Here is a 20,013-nt window from a genome sequence, read left to right on the forward strand (position 1 = left end):
GTGTCTTCTTTAGGTAGAGGGGGCAGTAGTTGATGATGATTGCAAATTTTTTCTCAATTAACAACATATACATTTTCAGAAAAGCATTCGTTTAAATGAGATTTTCAAATTTAAGCCTAGTGTGCACATATTTTTATTTTTTAAAACCTCTCTACCTATTGCAGTGTCCCCTTTCTCATTCCTATTATTTTTTTTCTTTTCTCTCTTTTATTTTTCAAATAGATCTGCCAAAGGTTAGGCCACTTTACTGTTTGTTTAAAAACAGAATCAGCTCTTGGATATACTTGCTAATTTCACTGTATTTCTATTTTCTAATTCATTTATTTCTGCCTTTATCTTCACTTTTTATCTTTCCCATTTTCCTTAGGGGCTGTTTTTTATTCTTTTTTTCCCTCTAAGATCTCAGGCTGAATGCTTGGTTTATTTATTCTCTTTTTCTCTCTCCCCTTTTAATAATAAAAACATTTAAGGCAATGAGAATAGTGCCAGATGTCTCCCATAGGTTTGGTTATGTGGCACTCTGGTTTTCAATGCTTTCTAAATATTTGTCACTATGTTCTTTATTTCTTCCTTGACCCAACAGCAATCTAGGAGAGTTTTAAATTTTTTCAAGTGGTTAGGCTTTAGTTCTAGTATGTTTAAATTTATAATATTTTGGCAAGGTTTACTGCATGGTGATCACAGGACTCTCTGACTGGCACAACTTCTGTTTTGGGTAGACCGTGAGTTCTTACAGTTGGTTACTGGTGGCTGACAGAAATATTTGCAGAGCATATGCTCGCTTGCAAAGCCCAAGTGCTTTTGAAAAGTTTTTGCTTGCCATAATGTTATGTCAAATGAAAAAGGATATAAAGTTCAGGGTGTTTGTAACCAGTTTAAAATACAATATATTTACCTATGTGCATGGAAAAAGACTGTGAAGAAATATATAAAGGTACTAAACAGGGTTGGTAATTCCTAAGGAGTGAGATTATGGGCAATTTTTATTTTCTTTACAATTTTCTGTATTTTCAACTTTCCTATATAGGCATAAGATTTACTATTTTCATAATAAGATTTCTTTAAACGCTTGGTAACAGAAATGCTTGCTCTGAGTTTTGTCTTTGCAAAGCTCCCCCTGGCCAGAGAGTTAAGAAGTCACCAGGCAGAACTTGAGGGATAACTGGATTTGGACCCCAAACGGTGTCCACACCTGAAGACGGTGGCCCTGCGAGGAGCCCACAGTCACTCAGGCTGTGGAGGTCCCCCCTGCGGGAGGGGATTCACTCCCTAGGGGCCCCCAGGAGCACCACCTTCGTCCCTCCATGCTCCTCATGCTAATGACCATCCCCCCATTACTGTCACGGAAGAGTTTTCCCTCAGAGGGAAAGAGTGAAATCCAACTACTGCAACTGATGCGTGCAGGCTTTTATTTCCTTTCTACCTCAACACGATCTCTGAGGCCCGCTTCCAAAATGGCATTTTCAGCCCAAGGTCAACTGCAGAGCCCGTGTGAATCCAGAGGAGCTCTGGCCCCTGGAAATAGACAAGGTGGCTGTACCCCCAGATCCTGCCACTCAGCCCAACACCAGCAGCTCTGGAGGGGGGCAGCCACGTTCCCACGAGCTGCGCGCTCCGTGTGTGGGGCAATAAACTCCAGAGACGTCCAGAAGCCTGCTCTGGGACGGAAGAGAAAACAGGGAGGGAAGCTAAGGGAGAGGCTGGGAGACCCATCGTTTCAGAAGCATTTCACAAGCGTGCGACTGGCAAAGATACCACACAGGCGCCCTGGCCCTGCGTTTATTACCTTTACTAGGAGTCATCTCACACTGGGGTCTTTCTGCTCTGTTTCTCTGTCCTCCATCCTCGCTCACCCAAGTCCTCTGCTAGAAGACAGATGCCTCGGCTGGCTTCCACTGAGCCCCGGGGAGTCTGGGGACACTCTTAGAAACTCACAGAAGAGAATCCTGACCCACAGGGAACGTATTAAGATGGCCAAGCAAAGATGGCAAGGGCCAGAGGAAGTGCAGCGACAGGCAAAAAGATGCTGGCGTGTGCCGAGAGCCCCAGGAGTGGCTTGTCCCTTGGGAATACGTCTTGTCTCTTTCTCAATAAACTTTCGCCCCCCACCCCTGTGGCTTCCTATATCCAGGCAGCTCTGCCCACCACCCTGGCTGTTCTGGGCAGTGACCTTCAAGTATGTCTATGTTTCATCCTGATGCCACTTACAGGTACCAACTTCCTGCCCTCTGCTCCATGCAGTGTCTACACAGTGGAATGAATCGCCCAAATCAGAATGTAGCCATTGCCCTTTGGAAGAATGCTCTTCAGGGGAGGGGTGCTACCAGTGCATCAGCCCCCAGAACTTGCTGGGGGAGAATGGGAGTGGGCAAGTGTTTCAGCTCTAATTTTTGCCTAGAAATCAATAGGCTCTCCAGTGGCTCATCTGACCCACCTCTGCATCTCCTGCTTTACTTTTCTGGGGTGTCTTGAGAGTTAGGTGGCAGAGAGGTTCAATGAATGGAGTGTGAACTCTGGATTCAATCATACCTGGTTCAAATCCTGCTACCATCCCTTACAGGTGCAAGGCCTTGGGAAAGTGGCTGCCTTCATGAACCTCAGTTTTCTGCCTCCAAAATGGGTCAGGGGGACTTCCCTGGTGGCGCAGTGTTAAGAATCTGCCTGCCAAACCAGGGGACATGGGTTCGATCCCTGGTCCAAGAAGATCTCACGTGCCATGGAGCAACTAAGCCCGTGCATCACAACTACTGAAGCCCACATGCCTAGAGACCATGCTCCGCAACCAGAGAAGCCACCGAAATGAGAAGCACGCGCACCGCAACAGAGAGTAGTGCCCGCTAGCTGCAACTAGAGAAAGCCCACATGCAGCAATGAAGACCCAATGTAGCCAAAAATAATTTTTTTTTAAAATGTTAAAACGGGTCAGGAATGCTGTTTCTTACAGAGTCACTGAATTAGAAGAGTCTAGCCCAGTGTCTGGCCCAGAGCAAGTGGTCAACAAACATTGGTCCTCTTTCTCCTTCCCTTGCTGGGATTGAGGAAACCCATCCTGAAGATCTTATGCAACATTTCAGAAGACCTTCCTACATTTTCAATTCAGTCACTATGTGTTGAGAATACACCTCAGTGGAAAATTTTTACTTGGGGTTATTTCTTGGTGAGTTCTAAGAAACACGGTCAAGCACAGAAAACGTACTTTTATACATTATCTGTAAACAGCTGGTGCAGAGCAGAAATTTTAGTTGAAGTGAGAAGGAATTCAAGCAAAAGTGCTATACTTATTCCTCTGAGGGATTTCTCAACCCTCAGATCAATTTTTCCGAGGGGATTTCCCCACATGGAATAACAGCATAAGCCCCGAGTGCCCTGGCTTATGCCAGAGTGATCTGTCATGTTGTTTCTTTGCTCAGAACCCACTGGTGGCTCCCCCAGGCCTCTGGATGAAGTTCAAGTCTTTGGACACATTCCCAGATCGGCCCCTCCAGCTCCATCTTCTACCATCCCACCTCTATACCCTCCCTCCCATCCACACCAAACCACCACTGACTCTTTGAATGCGCCTGCACTTTCTGCCTTTGTATATTCTAGTCCCCCAATGGAACGCCCCTGCTTCCCTTGTCTGCTGAGACTCAGCGAAACACCACCTCCACCAGTCTTCCCTGCACTCCTCTGCACCTTCACCACGTCCAGAGAGCGAATTTCCTGTGCTCTTGTCTGCATATCCCATATCCCTTCTGGCTGAGGGCCTGCTGGGAACAAAGACCATGCCATTCCCCTTTATATCAGAGTTTAGTAGGTGCTTGGGAAATGTTTGCTGATTGAATGAAGAAATAAAGAAATGACACAGGGAGGTTTGTAACAGAAAAGAGTTTTCAGGATGGTGTGGGGTTCTCCCCAACTTCACAGGCCTGTGGTCCACAGGTAACAATGATTACCACGTATCACACAACACAGAGCACACCTATGAAAAGTAGGCACATGAACCCATTTCGCAGGCCACGAAATCAAGGCTTGGCTGGGAAGGCTGGGACTCATCAGGGCTAGGAGATGGTGAGCCAGGATGGAAGGCCATGGCTCCTCTGATCCTGAGTCCCACAACTTGCAGTAAGGTCCTCCCCTTGCCTGTGAGCCCACTTCCACGGCAGGCGACCTTTTAGATCCATCCCTGCCTGTGGGGAGAAGAGCAGCTCTGTGTTTCTGTGATTAATGTACTTTTCGTCCTGCAGAGCCTCCTAAGGCCAAGAAAGGGCCAGGTCAGAAGTTACAGCACACACGGGAGCAAACAATCGACTATATCTCAGGCCACGCAGAGCCGAGACCCTCACTCTTGGACCCAACTCTCCCACACTGCTAAGGGTGGGGGCCACGCCGTCTCTCACAGGACACCAAAGCTGCCCATTTCTTGTGCCTTTGGTGGGTCCAACATCATTAAAAGTGGACCCTGGTTTTCTCCAAATCAATTAGTTAAGAAGCAAGGTGACGACTTTCATTGGAATCTAAGGTTACAGAATGAGGTCTGTAACATTGTGTCTCAAATGGGGGAAGGGGGTAGAGACTGAGGAATGGGGATGGGCCATTCAGGGAAGAGAGGCAGGACCTGGCAGATAAGAGATCTCATCCACCAGACAGATAACAGGGCTAAAATGACAAAGGAGCTAGAAGCCGTGCTGGCCTGTTGAGAGAAAGAAAGAGCATATTAAATTTTAAACAAAGCCCACCCCAGGGGAACCTCCAGCCTCCCTCTCCCAACCCAAGCCTCCCATTTTCAGCACACTAGTCATCAAGTTCATAGAAACCGAAATGTCCCTCATCTCTAGGGGCTGGGTTTTGTGTTTTTGTTTTTCTGTAATCCAACAGGCAGCAGCTGGCACACTGTGTCTCTGGGGGATGGTGGGGAGGGAGTTTGGGACTCCCTGAGCCCCTGTGGCCTTCCCACCAGGCCTGAGAAAGGAGGGCAGGCTGGAACCAGCTTCGGCTGGGACAGCACCACCTGGACAGGGGATCGATGGGGGGCTGGGAACCAGAGCAAAGCGGGTGCAGGGAAAGAGCAGGAAGTGAAAGGTCCAGATGGTAGGCAGCAGCCTAGGTGTCACTAGGAGCCAAGAGGAAAGAAGGAACTAAGAAGTAGGGAAGGTCCTCAGAGGCCTCATCAACCAGCGTAAATAATGTGCTGGTATGGAGGAGGAAGAGAGCAGAAAAGGAGGAAGAGGCAGCTAGGAGCTGGAAAGGAAGGCCCAATTTAGCCCAAGCAAATGTTACTTCCTCAGTAATTCCGTCAAACCTCCCTCCCCCGCCAGCCCCCCACCTCCACAAAGTGATGGATGGGAATCGGGCTGCAAGGGCTGAAGGTCTGGGCAGAGACACTCCCCTGGGCAGGACCCGCGGGACAGGGTCTGAAGCCTGCACAGGAAATCTCCATGCCACCCCGACAAACACCAACCAACCTCAGTCTATGGAGTTAGGGCAGGATGTTTATTTTATAAGCATCTTCTTCAAAGAAAGACCGGCCTAAGCTCCCTGAGAGAGTCTGGAATCCTCAAAGCCAGCACTGCCCCAGGCACCCTAAGGATGGGCCCCCTGGGGTTTCCCTGGGGAGCCACAGGCCTGCCCAGGTGCCTGCAGAGGAGACAAGAAAGGCCTCCAGCCTCAGTGCTTGAGGTCCACTGCAAACAAAGGGACAAGGATGGGAGGTTCTCCTACATAGGTCAGCTGTGCCCCGGGTCTCTCAGGCCTTTCCCAGGCCGGTGCCTCTTAACCAACATGAGTGAAACAGTTGAAAAGCGGTGTCTTAAAAACGCATAATCAGCTTTTAAAAGAATAAGACTTAGTATTCACCTAAAAGGAATCAAAAATACTACACGACATTTCTGGAGGCCAATTTAACCATCTATATCCAGAGCATTTAGAATGTGTCCTTGGTCCAGTGGATTCCCTGCTAGAAATATATCCCAAGGATATAATCAAAAAATACCCAAGGATGTTCACCACAGCATTCTCTATAAGAGAGAAGAGGAAAAAACCTAAATTTAGGGGACTGCTTAAATATGTGGAAGGGTATATCATATACTGAAATATTAATAATTATAGGTGGTTTTAATTTTCTTCTTTTTGCTTGTTTCTATTTCCTAAATTTTCTGCAACAATCATAAATCTCTCTGTAACAAGAAAAAAAATCAATAAAAGCTATTTTCTAAAAAACAAAAGGAACAGATCCAAGAGACTGTGCATTCGTTGGACATTCAAATCTGAACTGGATTTGAACAAAACAAAACTGGACAGAGACACTTAAAACCACCTAAGAATATTTTCAAGGACTAAGAGGTGGTTTCCAGTGAAGGGAAATTAAAATCCTCCAGAAGGCCTGAGTGAGTGCAGGAAGGGTGAGTCAGGAGCAGGGAGCCAAATCCCCAGAAGAGTCAGGACCCAACATTTCTGTCCTTAGAGTAACTGCCATGGTGGGGGAGGGGTTGGGGTAGAGGGCGGGGATGAGAACAGGCAGAGGGGCCGGAGGTGTGAAAAGACAAATGTTACTTTTGTCCCTGATCAAGGAAAGGACAATGGCCATCTCTTTAGACAGTGAATTCAAGCTCAGTGAGCTTTGTTCATCTACCTGGCAACAGGGAATGAATTTTTACAACCAAGGTATAGAAGCCCCCAAACAGAGGTGTGGAAGAGAAATTCTGACAAGCTCTGTAACTGAAGCAAAAGAACTTAGCTGATGTTACACAGAAATTTTTCCAGATAATGAGCTAGAACACAAGAAGATAACGGAGTGGAACGCTCGGGAGGGCGTTAAGAGTACCAGGTGTAGCATTAACAGAAGGTGGCCTTTGCGTAAGATGACCTAGAGCCCAAGGAAGGAAAAATCCCACAGGACGTGGACTTAATTATTCAAGCATCAGGAAAACCTGAGGAGCAATGGGAGATGTCTAAATTTCTCCAGTCCTCTTTCTGATCAAAAGCTTTAAAATCTATCTCAGAGATCAAAATTCATCCATTTGGGAAACGTTTATGGGGTGCCTCCTATCCATGCACGCATTCAGCAGACAGCAAGACAAACTTGCCGTGGGTGCCACTCTGTGATGTTCAAAGCACTTCCACTTCCACTGGCCTAACAAACAAAAACGGACAGCATGGGTCACTAGCATGCATCCCTCATAAAGATGCCAAGTAGCACAGTGACAGGGTGCTGGACATGCTAGCTCAGGCCCACGGATCCTGAAGACTTCCCACCCCCATGAGCATTCCTCAGCCCCAGTGGACCTTGACTCTCTCTTAAGAAATGATGACTCCAACTTGGAAAATAAATATGACACCACACATGAGGACAGCTGGTGCTGGATGATTCTGTGTCTCTTAAAGACATCAAATTCTCCCCCCAGGTGAAGCTGTATCCTATAAATTACAGCCTCTCATTATGTATGGCCAACACCTTTAGCTTTGTTCTCCGTGGAGAATTTCTCTTCAGCAAAGAGGAAGCAGTCAATACCCTACTTTGAAAACAGCACAGGTGTTTCTGTGAGACAAAAACCAAAACAAAAATCAAAAAAACACCTCTTCCTCCCTTTAATTAAAGGGATTGCACCTGTGTATAGAAAAATAGGAAAAAGTTGTTCTTCCAGAATCTTCCATGTACTAAGTACTTTCAGCCCTGAAAACGTCCCCACCGTAAAACAAAGTGAAGGCACCAGCTTACGGTACCAGCAAGTGCTCCCTTGGCACCTGGCAGCAGCTGGTACCTACCTGAGGCCAGTTCATAACGACAGTAATAAAAGTTCCCTTGAAATAGTGTTAAGGTTCAGACACTCTGATGAAAGCTGGGAACTTCAAAGATAGGACTGCAAAGCCCATCCCTAATCCTCCTCATTGTGTCTGATGCGGAGGGCTGGGTTCTGGGCTGGCTCCACCACCTACTGCCTGAGCTTTGCCCAGTAGGACTTGTGAGCCTGCCAGCCAGCTGGAGGAGGCGGGATGGAACTTTGCACTCACTCCCACAGGGGGTCGGGGGGGTTGTCCAGGCCATGGTGCACAGCCATTGGTCCTTGACCTATGAGAAGTCGGTTAAAGATAAAGGAAGGAAACAAGAAAATTCTGATCTACAGACATGAGCCCAATGATTCTGGAGTGAGAACTGGATTCAGTGCCAGGTTCCAAGGCTCTCTCCATGAACCTGGGCAAGTCATTGCAGACTTCCAGGCTTCAGTTTCTTGGTCAATAAAAATGGTAACCTCCCTAGGGGCTGCTGAGGGGAGTAACTAAAATACCCTGTATGAAAATGCAGAACAAAAGTGTGATCCCTATTCCCTTCCTCCCTCCTTCCCACCCTCCCTTCTTTCCACCCTAACCTCCTTTAAAAAAAATTTTTTTTTAATTAGGTAATATAGGGAATTTCCTGGCAGTCCAGTGATTAGGACTCCATGCTTCCACTGCAGGGAGCACGGGTTCTGTCGCTGGTCAGGGAACTAAGATCCTGCAAGACACGCAGTATGGCCAAAAATAAATAAATAAATTAGGTAGTATATGCACAAAGTACAAAATTCAAAATGTAGAAAAAGGAACACAGTGAAAAGTCAGCATCTGCTGTGGGAAACCACTATTACCAGTCTCCTAGGTATCCTTGCAGAATGCTGCATAGCCAGGCATTCTGTCTCTTACTTTCTTACTTAAGAAAATAGCTCAGCAACCACATCGATACATAGGGAGCTTTTACATTCTTCTGTACAGCTGCATAGAGTGGCATTGCATGGTTATAGGATAATTTATTTACCAGTTCTCTAGTGATGGACATTAAGGTTGTTCCCCCCACCCGCTTTTATAAGCAATGACGCAATGAACTATCTTGAAAAATGCATCATTTCATATGTATGCTCATATCTGTGAGAGGAATTCCCAGAAGTGGAGTTGCTTGTGCACTTTTAATAAATATTGTCGGGCTTCCCTGGTGGCACAGTGGTTAAAAATCCGCCTGCCAATGCAGGGGACACGGGTTTGAGCCCTGGTCTGGGAAGATCCCACATGCTGCTGAGCAACTAAACCCGTACGCCACAACTACTGAGCCTGCGCTCTAGAGCCCGTGAGCCACAACTATGGAGCCTGCACGCCTAGAGCCCGTGCTCCGCAACAAGAGAAGCCACCACAATGAGAGGCCCGCACACCACAACGAAGAGTAGCCCCCCGCTCACCGCAACTAGAGAAAGCCCGTGTACAGCAGCAAAGACCCAATGAAGTCAAAAATAAATAAAATAAATAAATTTATTAAATAAATAAATATTGTCAAAACCCTCTTTATACAGATTGTACCAACTTACACTCTTTCAACAGTTACAAGAGCATCTATTTCCACTGTCACTTCTCCATAGCAGAGTTAACACTTCTCTTATTACTAGTGGGGCTGAACACCTTATATGGTTAAGAACCACTTGTATTTCCTTTTCTGTGACTGGTTCTTAGCCCATTTTAAAAATTGGGTTGATAGTCTTTTTCTTGTTGATTTTCTCTTTTTAGATATTATGGAAATTAGCCCTATCTCTGATATATGTTGCAAAAATGTTTCCCCAGTTTTGAGAAGTGGAAGACTCTTTTGACTGTTTATAATAATTTTGCCTCACAGAAATTTTTTACTTGTGTAGGGTCAGATATATTAATCTTTTCTTCTATGGATTCTGGGTTTTAAGTCAAAGTTAAAAAGTATTTTCCCTGAGTTCATTTTTTACATTTAACATCTTTAATCCATCTGAAATTTATTTTGTTATAAAGTGTTCTTTTTTTAGACAGCCATCAGGTTGTCTCAAGTCACAAATTTTAAAATGCCACCTTTCTAAAATGTCACCTTTCATATTAATTATCATTGAGTCCCTTTTCTTTCTTCTCTTCCAAATCATGCCCCTTTATCTCAGAATCACGCTCTTTCTCTCCAAGGCCCTCCCATCCCTTCATTCCATTTGTGAGTCAAGAGTTGATCCATGTTATCATGACTGACAGTCACACAAATTATGTTGAATCTCAGTATCTTAGAGCAAGTAGAGATCTCAGAAGCGTCCCTTCATTTTATAGCTAAGGTCACTCAGATCCAAAGAGGTAAACTGGACCTGTCCAAGATCACAGGGTAGCTTAGTGCTTGTGATTTTTTTTATTACTATTCAAGAAGAACAGAAATATTGATTTTGCCATAAATTCCACTCAGTCAATAGATATCTATTAAGCAACTACTCTGCCCAACAGTGAACAGGCACTGGGGCTCCAGAAATAAATGACACAGCTCTGACCTTTCAAGAAGTTCTAAAAAAAAAACAGAAGTTCTGAGTCCAGTGTGGGGTCTGAACACACACATCCACAGACTAATAGATAAGGTGAAAATGGCCAATGAATGTAGAAGGACTGGTTAATTTTGCAAGGGATGGCATGGAGAAGGCTCAGAAGATGCATAGTTTTCAGTTGGGCCTGACATGACTAGGACTTTGTCCAAATATGGAGAGAAGGCATTTGGCAATAAGGGAACAATGGGACAAAGTGGGGGGGTCTGGTGGTATATCGTCAGGAAGGAAGTACTCTGGCTTAGTGTTAGCTCTGGGCAGAGTTTTAAATGAAAAGGCTCCTCTGAGAATCTGTGGTCATTAGCCAGCCAAGTGGGTTTGGGCTCTGGTCCTCAAAACTGCAAGCTAAGAATTATAAATAAATGACCCATCTGTAGGGTCTTAAGGTGTCTGGCAGAAGGCAACACATATTCTCCCTGGAAGAATGTACTCTCATCCCATACATTAAAGAATTCTCACAGATAGAATTCTAACAAATATAAGCTCACAATAGAAAATCACAAAAAGAAATAAGCCCTCATGAGTGAGAGGGAGCAGAATCATCAAACAACAGAACTACACCTGTAAATACTTCAGATACTAGAATTATTGGATACAAAAAAAAAAAGGTGTTTAATATGATTAAGGAAATGAGGAGTTAAAAACCCAGGTAAAGGGCTTCCCTGGTGGCGCAATGGTTGAGAGTCTGCCTGCCGATGCAGGGGACGCGGGTTCGTGCCCCGGTCCGGGAAGATCCCACATGCCGCGGAGCGGCTTGGCCCGTGAGCCATGGCCGCTGAGCCTGTGCGTCCGGAGCCTGTGCTCCGCAACAGGAGAGGCCACAACAGTGAGAGGCCCGCGTACTACAAAAAAAAAAAAAAAAATTTTCAGTGGAAGGGCTGAAGAGAAAATTAGAGATAAGTGAAGAGAGAATTAATGAGCTGGAAGACAAATAAGAAATTACCCAGAAAACACTATAAAAAACCAAAAGATTGAAAATGAAAAAGAAGTTAAGAGAGGGGGGTGTGGGATGAATTGGGAGATTGGGATTGACATATATACACTACCATATATAAAACAGATAACTAATGAGAACCTACTGTATAGCACAGGGGACTCTACTCAGTGCTCTGTGGTGACCTAAATGGGAAGGAAATCTAAAAAAGAGTGGATTTATGTATATGTATAACTGATTCACTTTGCTGTACAGCAGAAACTAACATTATAAAGCAACTATACTCCAATAAAAATTAAAAAAAAAAAGAAGTTAAGATGTCAAGGAGATGTAAAGGATAGAATAAGATCTAACATATATCTAATTGGAGTTCCCAAGGAGAAACCAGAGAGAGAATGATAGAGAGATAAAAGTCAAAGAGATAAAGCATGAAAATTTTCTAGAACTGATCAAAGTCACTAATCTTTGGTTTCAGGAAGTCTAACGAATCCTTAGACAAATAAAATAAAATCCACTCCTAAATGCATTAAACTGCAAAACACACACACATGTGCACACGTGTGTGAACACACACCACCACCACCACCACCACAACAACAAAACAACAACCAGAGAGAAGAAATTACCTAAGATCAATAACTGGGCTACTACCTTCTCAATATCAATAAGGAAAGTCGGAAGATAGTAGAATACCATCTTTCAATACTAAGACGAAATAACTGTCAAGCTAATGTTTTATACCCAGTAAAACAATCTCTTAACAATAAATATGAAATAAAATTTTAGCCAAACAGGAACTGAAAGTTTATGATTAAAACACCTCCACCACATGATGTTCTGATTCCAGAAGGAAAGCCTGAGATGCAGGGAGAAATATGGGTAAACAAAATGGTAACTATGTGGAAAATCAAAAGTTAATCAACCTTTCATTGCACTGCATTACTTGAAAAAAGATATGGATACCAACTAACTTTAAACCTTATGCAGTCTGCATGCATCAAAAGGACAGAAATAGAGTATGTAAGTTCCAAAGCAGTAAAGAAAAAAAAGAGTAGAGAAAAAAAAAAAAAAAACATTTGCAGGGTGAAGCCATAGACATGGACGGGAAGCAAGTAGCAAAGAACCGTGGCTGAGGCACCAAAGCATAGCCAGGAGAGGAAGGAGTGGCAGAAAAAGCAGGATTAGAGAGGCAGGAGCAGGACCCAGAGTTATGAGCCAGAACCCACAACAGGCAAGAGTATCACAACAGTACAGCTACAGAGAAGCCAGGTAAGTAGAGGCTACCAGATGTGATCAGGAGGTGGCTGGGAACCTCTGGGAGTGGAGTGGGGGTGAACCTGATGCTTCAGAGCTCGAGAGGAGAGGGGGAGAGAGGAAGTAGGGATGGAAATTGTGGCCTCTTCTTTGTGAAGTCCCAGGGTGAAGAGAAGTGAAATGGGAGGGGGGCAGGGGAGAGGCAGGGCCAAAGGAGAGGGAGACAGGTGTGTCGGTAGCTGTAGCAGGGAACTGGGGCACAGGAGGATGTCCAGTGCTCAGTCGTAGGCAGGCAGCCCGGGCAGGACATGGGAATAAGGGTTGATGGTGGGCATGAGGCCCAGGTGAGCAGGCAGAGGTATCCCAGCTTGGGGCAGGGGTGGGCGGGGTTGCTTCAAGTAGGGCTGTGCAGTGGGGGGCCTGGAAGGATTCAGAATTTCAGAGGTGACCTGCTTCCAGGTAATGGCGAGTCCACAGTGGTTCTGTGGCTAGCAAATGGATGGGAGGTTGAGACTGTGGGCCTAGGGACCCCAGGATTGGACATCACAGGGTGGGGTTAACCAACCAGCACCGCCAGCCTCCAAAGGGTCCCTAATTCTTACTGAGAGGCCCGCTCAGGCGTGGTCCTTGTGAGGACATTCTGGCGTGGTGCATAAAGCAACTATTAAAGTTTGTACAATTTTTTTTTACCAAAACCATGCAGGACAAACTTCCCAATCCAGAAGACAAACAACACATAACCAAGAGTCATCACAGAAGTTCTAGTCTCCCATGTAAATCTGCAAGGTGGACATTCCTGCTTTCTGTAGTGATCATTCTTACCTGATTTTGATTCTCTGTTTATTATACCCTGGGGGGCAGGGAAGGAAGAAAGGGAAGGCAGTTGGGCCACAATGTGATCCCTTATTCTCAACTTCCAACTGCACTGAAAATCCTCACATTTCCAACAGTTCTCTCGGTACTCCCAAAATATACACATGATAGAGCATATGTATTTAATATCAGAAACTCCTTTCTGATGATGGTTGTAGAAGACAGAACCAAAACCCCTCTAGAGATCAACCCACTTTTAATAGTCTCTTTACTCCATTTACAAATATATAGATGATAAAGATAATACATACTGGTAAATATTCAAATGGCACAGAAATGAGTAAGAGAGATGACAAAAGGCCTCTGTACTTGGGGTAAGGCACTAGGGGTGGCAGAAGGGTCAGGTCTGTGAGCTCCTCTTTAGTGCTTACTGAAGTCAGACCAGAGCATGGACTAGTAGCATATGCTGGCCCCCACCAGGGGGAGGCGCCGTAGAGGTGGATGCTGTGTAAGCCCAGATCCTTTCCCTCAGTAAAGCTTGGAGACAGCACACACCAGCAAAAGCCAAAGATCTGAGAAGCCAGAAGGAACTTGTGGGATGATCTAATTCCCTCGTTATTACTCTTCCAAGTCATTCCAAGTTGGGTGACTTGCCTGAGTCACCCAACTCATTCGCAGCAAAGCTGTGAACCTCCCAGTTCGGTACTTTGATTCCATCAGTATTTCTTAGACTTTACCACGCACGGGAATCTTGTTAAGATGCAGATTCAGCAGGTCTGGGGTAGGCCCGAGATCTTGCATTTCTAACAAGCTCTCAGGTGATGCTGATGCTGCTGGTGCATGGACCACATACAGAGTAGCAAGAGTTTACATCAAGGCTAATGGACTATCCCACCTGGTTAAAGCCTCTTCACCCACCCTTTGCGTGGCTGTTTAAATGACCTTTCTTCCGGAAAGCCTCCCTTCCCCCATCCTCCCTGATTATCAGCTCCCATGGTCTCTGTACTTTTTCCTTTGAAGCATTTATAACAACTGTAATTAAAGAGTATTTGTTTAATTATTAGTTTAATGTCTGTCTCCCAGGGAGACTGCAAGCTCCACGAGGACCGGACCAGCAGACTGTCGATAAAAGGGCAGCTGTTGTGGGCTGGAGCAGCCTGGACCAGCATCCTTGGAGGAGGAAGGGAAGGCTTGTGCTGGTGGGAAACACCTTCTAGAGGCCTCATGGCCAAGGGTGACACTTCTGCCGTTAAAATTCCCACCAGTTTCAAATACATGCCGACTAAAATGTAACTTGAAAAGCAACCTTTAAAAAACAAAAAGTCTCCTAAATCTTTATCAAAGATGTACTGAACAAATATATGTGGTAAATAAAAATAAATTTGAATAGTGGGATAAATTTTAAAAAAAAGTCTTTATCAAGTGCAAAACAGTCCCAATCTGGTACTAGCCACTCTGCCTGGGGAATAATTAGGTCCCCAGTAAATATTCCCTTACAGTCCTCAGACACTGTGAGGGCCTTGGCAAAAGAAGCAGAGGGCCTGCTCCCTGACCAGCCTCATTCTGTTGCAGACCAATTTCTTTTCCAATTTTTCTGCTGCCATCCTTTCTAGCAACCCCAAAGCTCTGAATGCCCAGCTCCTTGGAGTGGGCAGAGATATCTGAACTCATCATCATTCTAGGGTGGCCAAGTTTGAAGTCAGTCTGCCTGGGTTCAGACACCAGCAGTTCTGTGCCCTTGTATGTAACTAATTTCTCTGTGCTCCAGTTTCCGAATCTGCCAGATGGGAATAACAATGCAGTAACTAGCACCTGTGAGGACTAAGGGAGATGATACACATAAATCACTTACAGAAGCCTGGCCCAAGATCTACGATTATTATTATCCTCCCCATATCCGGTCCAATTCAAGATCTCTCTATTGTTTCACACAAGTCTCCACCCAGTGGCTCCACCTCATTCAAAATTTACTCTTCCCAGCCCCTCCTGCCTTACCTGTCTGGAGCTTGTTCGAAGCAATGACTCACTGCAAAACTCTGCAGCTCCCATCAATCACCTCCCTGTCTCTGCCTCTGTGTGTCATTTGTGGGTCCCCACTGCGAGGGAAATCTTTTTCCTCATGTCCAGTACCTTTATTCAACAAGTATTTATCGAGGGCCCACTATGCGCCAGGTCCTGTTCTAGGCACAAGGGCTTAGCAATGAACAAAGAAAGACCTCTATCCTCATGAACTGAAAGTAGTAAGAGATCTAACCCACGAATAGAGATCAGTTCGGGTCTCTGGCCCTTCCTTACGTCCCCATTCTTTTCCCTGACCAAGCCTAAATAAATCACACACAAGTACAAAGCATGAAGAAAACATTCCGGATCAAAAAATGCTCAGTGTGACTTGGGCACATCCCGATGACTAAACTGCTGCCCCGTTAAACTGGTAGACGTTGAAGAAGTACGCATTATAACAGCCAGAAACACCCGGTTTCCCCAAGTAGTCACACCAGCCGTCAAATCCTCCAGAACAGTATGTGTAACACAACTAGAAAATAAGGTCCTTCATTTACTTATCTCATGAGGGTAGGATAAGCCCACGTTTTCATGTTCTCACAGCCACATTCTTCAGATGAAGCCTGATTCGGGTTCCCCAGCAGGAATACAGGCAGCAGCCTTGTGTTAACAGCACTGGAAATGGACTCTGAAAGCCCAGGTTTCAGTGCTGGCTCTGTCGCTTACTGTGTGATTTCAGGCATGGGGCTTTTCTCATGCCTCACTTTCTTCAGACAACCTCTAAGGTCCTCTTCCAGTTTTGCAGTCTAAGGGCTGGGATCAACCACCATTAACATGAGACACAGCAGATTCACAGATTCCTTAATTCAACAAAATGAGCCCCTGCCCTCAGATCCAGGGGGTGAGCAAGCCGATGAGGAGCCTGTGGACAGCATCCTGAGATGCACCCGACTACTCCTTTACTTATTTACTCCCATCTAACTTCAAACCTGAGCTTTCCAAGCACAACTCTGATAGAAATATCCCTGGGCCACAAGGCAAACCCAAAACAGAAGGCATGCAAAATCTCCGGTGGGCCCATTAGTCTCCCTTCCTCCAACTCAAAAAACCATTCCAGACCATGTCCATCTCCTTGTCTCTAGACAGGGAGCCTAAAATTAGTCTCCCTGGTAGAAAATGCCTCCTTAGAACGGAAGTGACCCAAGTGTAGAACAAATGGCCCGCTGGCCACACACCACAGGACAAGGACTCACCCGGGAATCCGCTCTGAGAAGAAGAGTGAACCTCTGCTCCCACTGCAACTCACTGCATCTGCCTCCATGGGCATACAGGCAACCAGGTGAGCCTGGAGGAAAGAAAAATGTGACCCAAATGGCCAACTCCCCCTACCCTAAAGAAAGCAGACCTACCCCCACTGCCCTCATGCAAGAAAGCCGGGTCCTGCAGGTTAGTGGAGCACTAGTGCGGCTAGAACTACAGGTGACCAATTAGAGGTCCTGTTCCCAGACTGGCAGGTGCCTGGCACAGAGCGACGCGAGGTTCGAGGGCCAGCTGACAAAACCACCATGAGAGCTCTAGAAAATAACATTCGCTTTAAAACAAACAAGAAAGGGACAGCCATACTAAGTCTCAAAAATCAAAACCAGACAGGCCCATGGCTTTGATCACAAACACTAAGAATACATTTTCTAAAGTCTAAAGACAATTAGGGGTGGTTTATTTCCCCTCCCCCACCTGGCCTGGCGGGTCCTTTGAAGGCCCCTGGTGAGGGCAAAACAGGGATGCAGGCTCCAGGCCCTCTACTTGGCAGAAATGAACTTTGACTGTTTTTACTTACACGTGTACAAAGGCAGGACTGAAAGAGCAGCTTCAAAGTTGGCTGGGTGACCCCCAAGGTTCAAAGTCCCTCTCCGCACACCTATGTGGGAATCTTGTGAGTTTCCCAGGCGCCCACCGGAACTGGTTATGTCCCCTCCAGGTCTACACCTGCTGGGAGTTTCCATTTTGCACAGAAATAAAGGCGCTCTGGGTGCCCTTAGCAGTTAGGGCGCTCGGTCCGCTGTTCTAGGGTGGGCCACCAGGACAGTCCCTCACTGGACCGCTCAGACCGGGAAGGACCAGCACCTCGTAGTGACCCTGTAAAGACGCACCGGGCTGCGGCTACGCCTTGCCCGAACCATCGCAGAGCTCAGAGATACATTAATGATCGTTTTGGGTTAGTTAAAACCTACGCAAGCACCTCCCTGGCCTCTTAAATCTTCCCAAACTACTGCTCAGACTGGAGGGAAGCAGTTGCAGCCACCATAAAAGTCATCTTAAAAGGCAAGTTGGAAAAAAAACCGATACGCACTAGTTAGCAAGTCCGCGGTTAGGGGGGCGGTGGCACGAGGGCCGGATCTGTGGGCTCTGCACGCTGGCGGGGGCTGTCCCGTTGGTCCCCGAGTCCCCGCGCCCACCTGGCAGCCTCGGGGCCACTAATCTGACGCCGGCGATCACACCCCACAGCTCTGTCCAATTAGGAAAATGACCGCGAGGAGACGGAGAGAGTGGGCGACAAGGAAGGGGAACTGAGACTGAGGAGGCTAAGGACAGGCCGTGGAGACCCAGCCGGCCGGCGAGCGCCTTCAACAGGTCCCCGCCCCGGAGAGCGGGGCGTGCGGCGGCCTGCTGCCCCGGGGGCGCCCACGACACCCCGGCGGCGCGCCCAGCCCTCCCCCACCCCGGACGGCGGGGACGCGCAGCAACCCCACCCGCCGGGAGAATAAAGTTTGTGGGCAGCGGCGGGGCGGGGCGGCGCGGCGAGGGGGTGAAACTTTGAGTCCCCGGCGGGCGGCGGGGGGAGAGTACTAGGCGCCGGGATACCCACGTGCGGGCCCGCGAGCCGCCGCCGCCGCCTCCGGGCCTCCCGCCCCGCCGCCGCCGCCGCGCTTTCCTTTCATTTTTGCTTCTCTCTCTCTCTCTCTCTCCCCTCCCTTTCTCTCTCTCTCTCATTCGCGCGCTCTCCTCGCTCTCGCCCTCTTTCGCTCGCTCGCTCCCTCCTTCCCTTCCCCCTCCCCCTCCACCCACCCCCACCCCCCCCGCCGCCAGACGCCATCTCTCCCTCTTTCCCCGGCTCTCCATGTCTCCCTCCAGCTCTCCGGCATGAGGGAATGTGGAAGTGAAAGGAAAAGACGACATGTTTGCGGCGCGGGCCTGCGCGCGGCCGTCCCCGGGGAGAGGCGGGGGGCGGGTCGGCCGCGGCCGCAGTGACCCACCCCCGCGCCCCCCGCGCCCCCGCCGGCGCGCCGCCCGGGGCTGCGGGGTCGGGGGCCCGGGGCCGCGCGGGACACTCACCCTGGGTCCGGGCGCGGCTCCTACGCTGGGGCCCGTGGCGGGCCGGGGCCGGGGCCGGGGGCTCCTGGCTGCCCACCGCCCGGGCTGCTGCTGCGCGCCCGCCGCCCGCCTCCACGCGCGCCCGCCGCCTGCTCCTGCCGCCCTCCCTCCGGCTCCTCTCTTTCTCTCTCTCTCTCTCTCTCTCTCTCTCTCTCTCTCTCTCTCTCTCTCTCCCTCTCTCTCTCTCTCTCTCTCTCTCTCCCTCTCTCTCCCCCTCTCTCTCCCTCTCCTCTCTCTCTCTCTCTCTCTCTCTCGCTCGCTCTCTCTCCCTCCCTGGAAGAAGGGAATGAGGCAGGGCTGACGTGAAGGGATGCAAAACAGCTCCTCCTAACCCAGCTCGCGGAGGAAGAGAGACAGAAAAGCAGCCCTTTTATCTCTCTTTTGTTTTCTCACTTCCTTCCACCCCCCAACACCCCCCTCTTGTCAGCCCAAGTTTTCTTTTCTCTTTCTACCGCAGAGAGGATTTTTCTTCCTTTCTTTCTCTTTCTTTCGGTTCAACTCTCCCACTCAAATTGAAAGCCTGGAGGTTTTCTCTCTCTCTCTCTCTTTTTTTCTTCCCTCTTTTCTTCCTTCTTCCTCCTTTCTTATTTCTCTAAAAGGGTTTTGTTTGCTGTGGGAGTTTCGTTTGAAAATCAAGTCACGCCTTTTTTCCTCCTTTTCTTTCTCTCTCTTTTTTTCTCCTCAGCAGAAAAGGGGAACAAAGATTAACTGAAGCGGGAGAGAGGGGGAGCATCAGAACCTCGCATGGAAATGGGGGGCCCGGTCCTGCCCGGCACAAAGGGGGCGAGCTTCCCCCCACCGTGGGAAGCTTGGGGCGTCCTCCCGAGAGAAGAGTCGGCGGGGCTGGGGGGCGGGGGACGCGGGTTCCTTCCGAAGTGCGGGCGAGGGCCGCGGAGCCCGCCCCTCCCCAGGCAGAGGTGGAAGGCTGGGTGTGTTCTTCACTTATGTATTTTTAAAGTAGGCAGATGGGCGTGGAACAAACATCCCCGCGGAGCACTAAACTGTAAGAAGCCTTTAAACAGCTGTTTGCAGAGCCCTGGACGTCCAGACTCGAGGGAGCGGTGCGGACTGCGAGCGCCAGGGCCCGGGTGGGGAAGGGGCTCCAAGGAGCCGCTGGGATCGGCCCCTCGTGGGCTCGCCAATCCCACGGCCCAGGCCTTCGCCCAGGGCGCACTGCTGGGGGGCGCCGAGGCGTGGCCGTTGGCAGCGCGGGGGTCAAGCCCCTGGCGCCTTCCTACAGGGCCTCGGGGCTTGGCACAGCCTTGCCCTTCCCCGGCTTCCGAGCCGACCTTCGGCATCTAACCTCCAGCCGCTTCTCCACTCCGA

The 20,013-nt window shown here is 48.2% G+C and overlaps 1 protein-coding gene across 3 annotated transcripts in view; it reads right to left on the bottom strand.

Moving 5' to 3' along the window:
* ZNF710 (zinc finger protein 710) overlaps window positions 1-18,882 on the bottom strand; it is a 63,690-nt gene extending 44,808 nt beyond the window's left edge. Inside the window, exons 1-2 of one of the 3 annotated variants that reach the window (XM_079914079.1) lie at window positions 18,649-18,882; window positions 16,569-16,660 (exon numbers count right to left, since the gene is read on the bottom strand). In XM_079914079.1, the coding sequence (XP_079770205.1) occupies window positions 16,569-16,642 (74 nt within the window). In that variant the 5' untranslated portion in view covers window positions 16,643-16,660; window positions 18,649-18,882. Of the gene's footprint in view, window positions 1-16,568; window positions 16,661-17,152; window positions 17,513-18,648 lie in introns of those variants that run through there. The other 2 variants (XM_079914080.1, XM_079914081.1) reach the window with 2 other exon arrangements.
* Window positions 18,883-20,013: the final 1,131 nt, after the last annotated feature.

Source organism: Stenella coeruleoalba (genome assembly GCF_951394435.1).
Source record: "Stenella coeruleoalba genome assembly, chromosome: 2".
Classification (NCBI taxonomy): domain Eukaryota; kingdom Metazoa; phylum Chordata; class Mammalia; order Artiodactyla; family Delphinidae; genus Stenella; species Stenella coeruleoalba.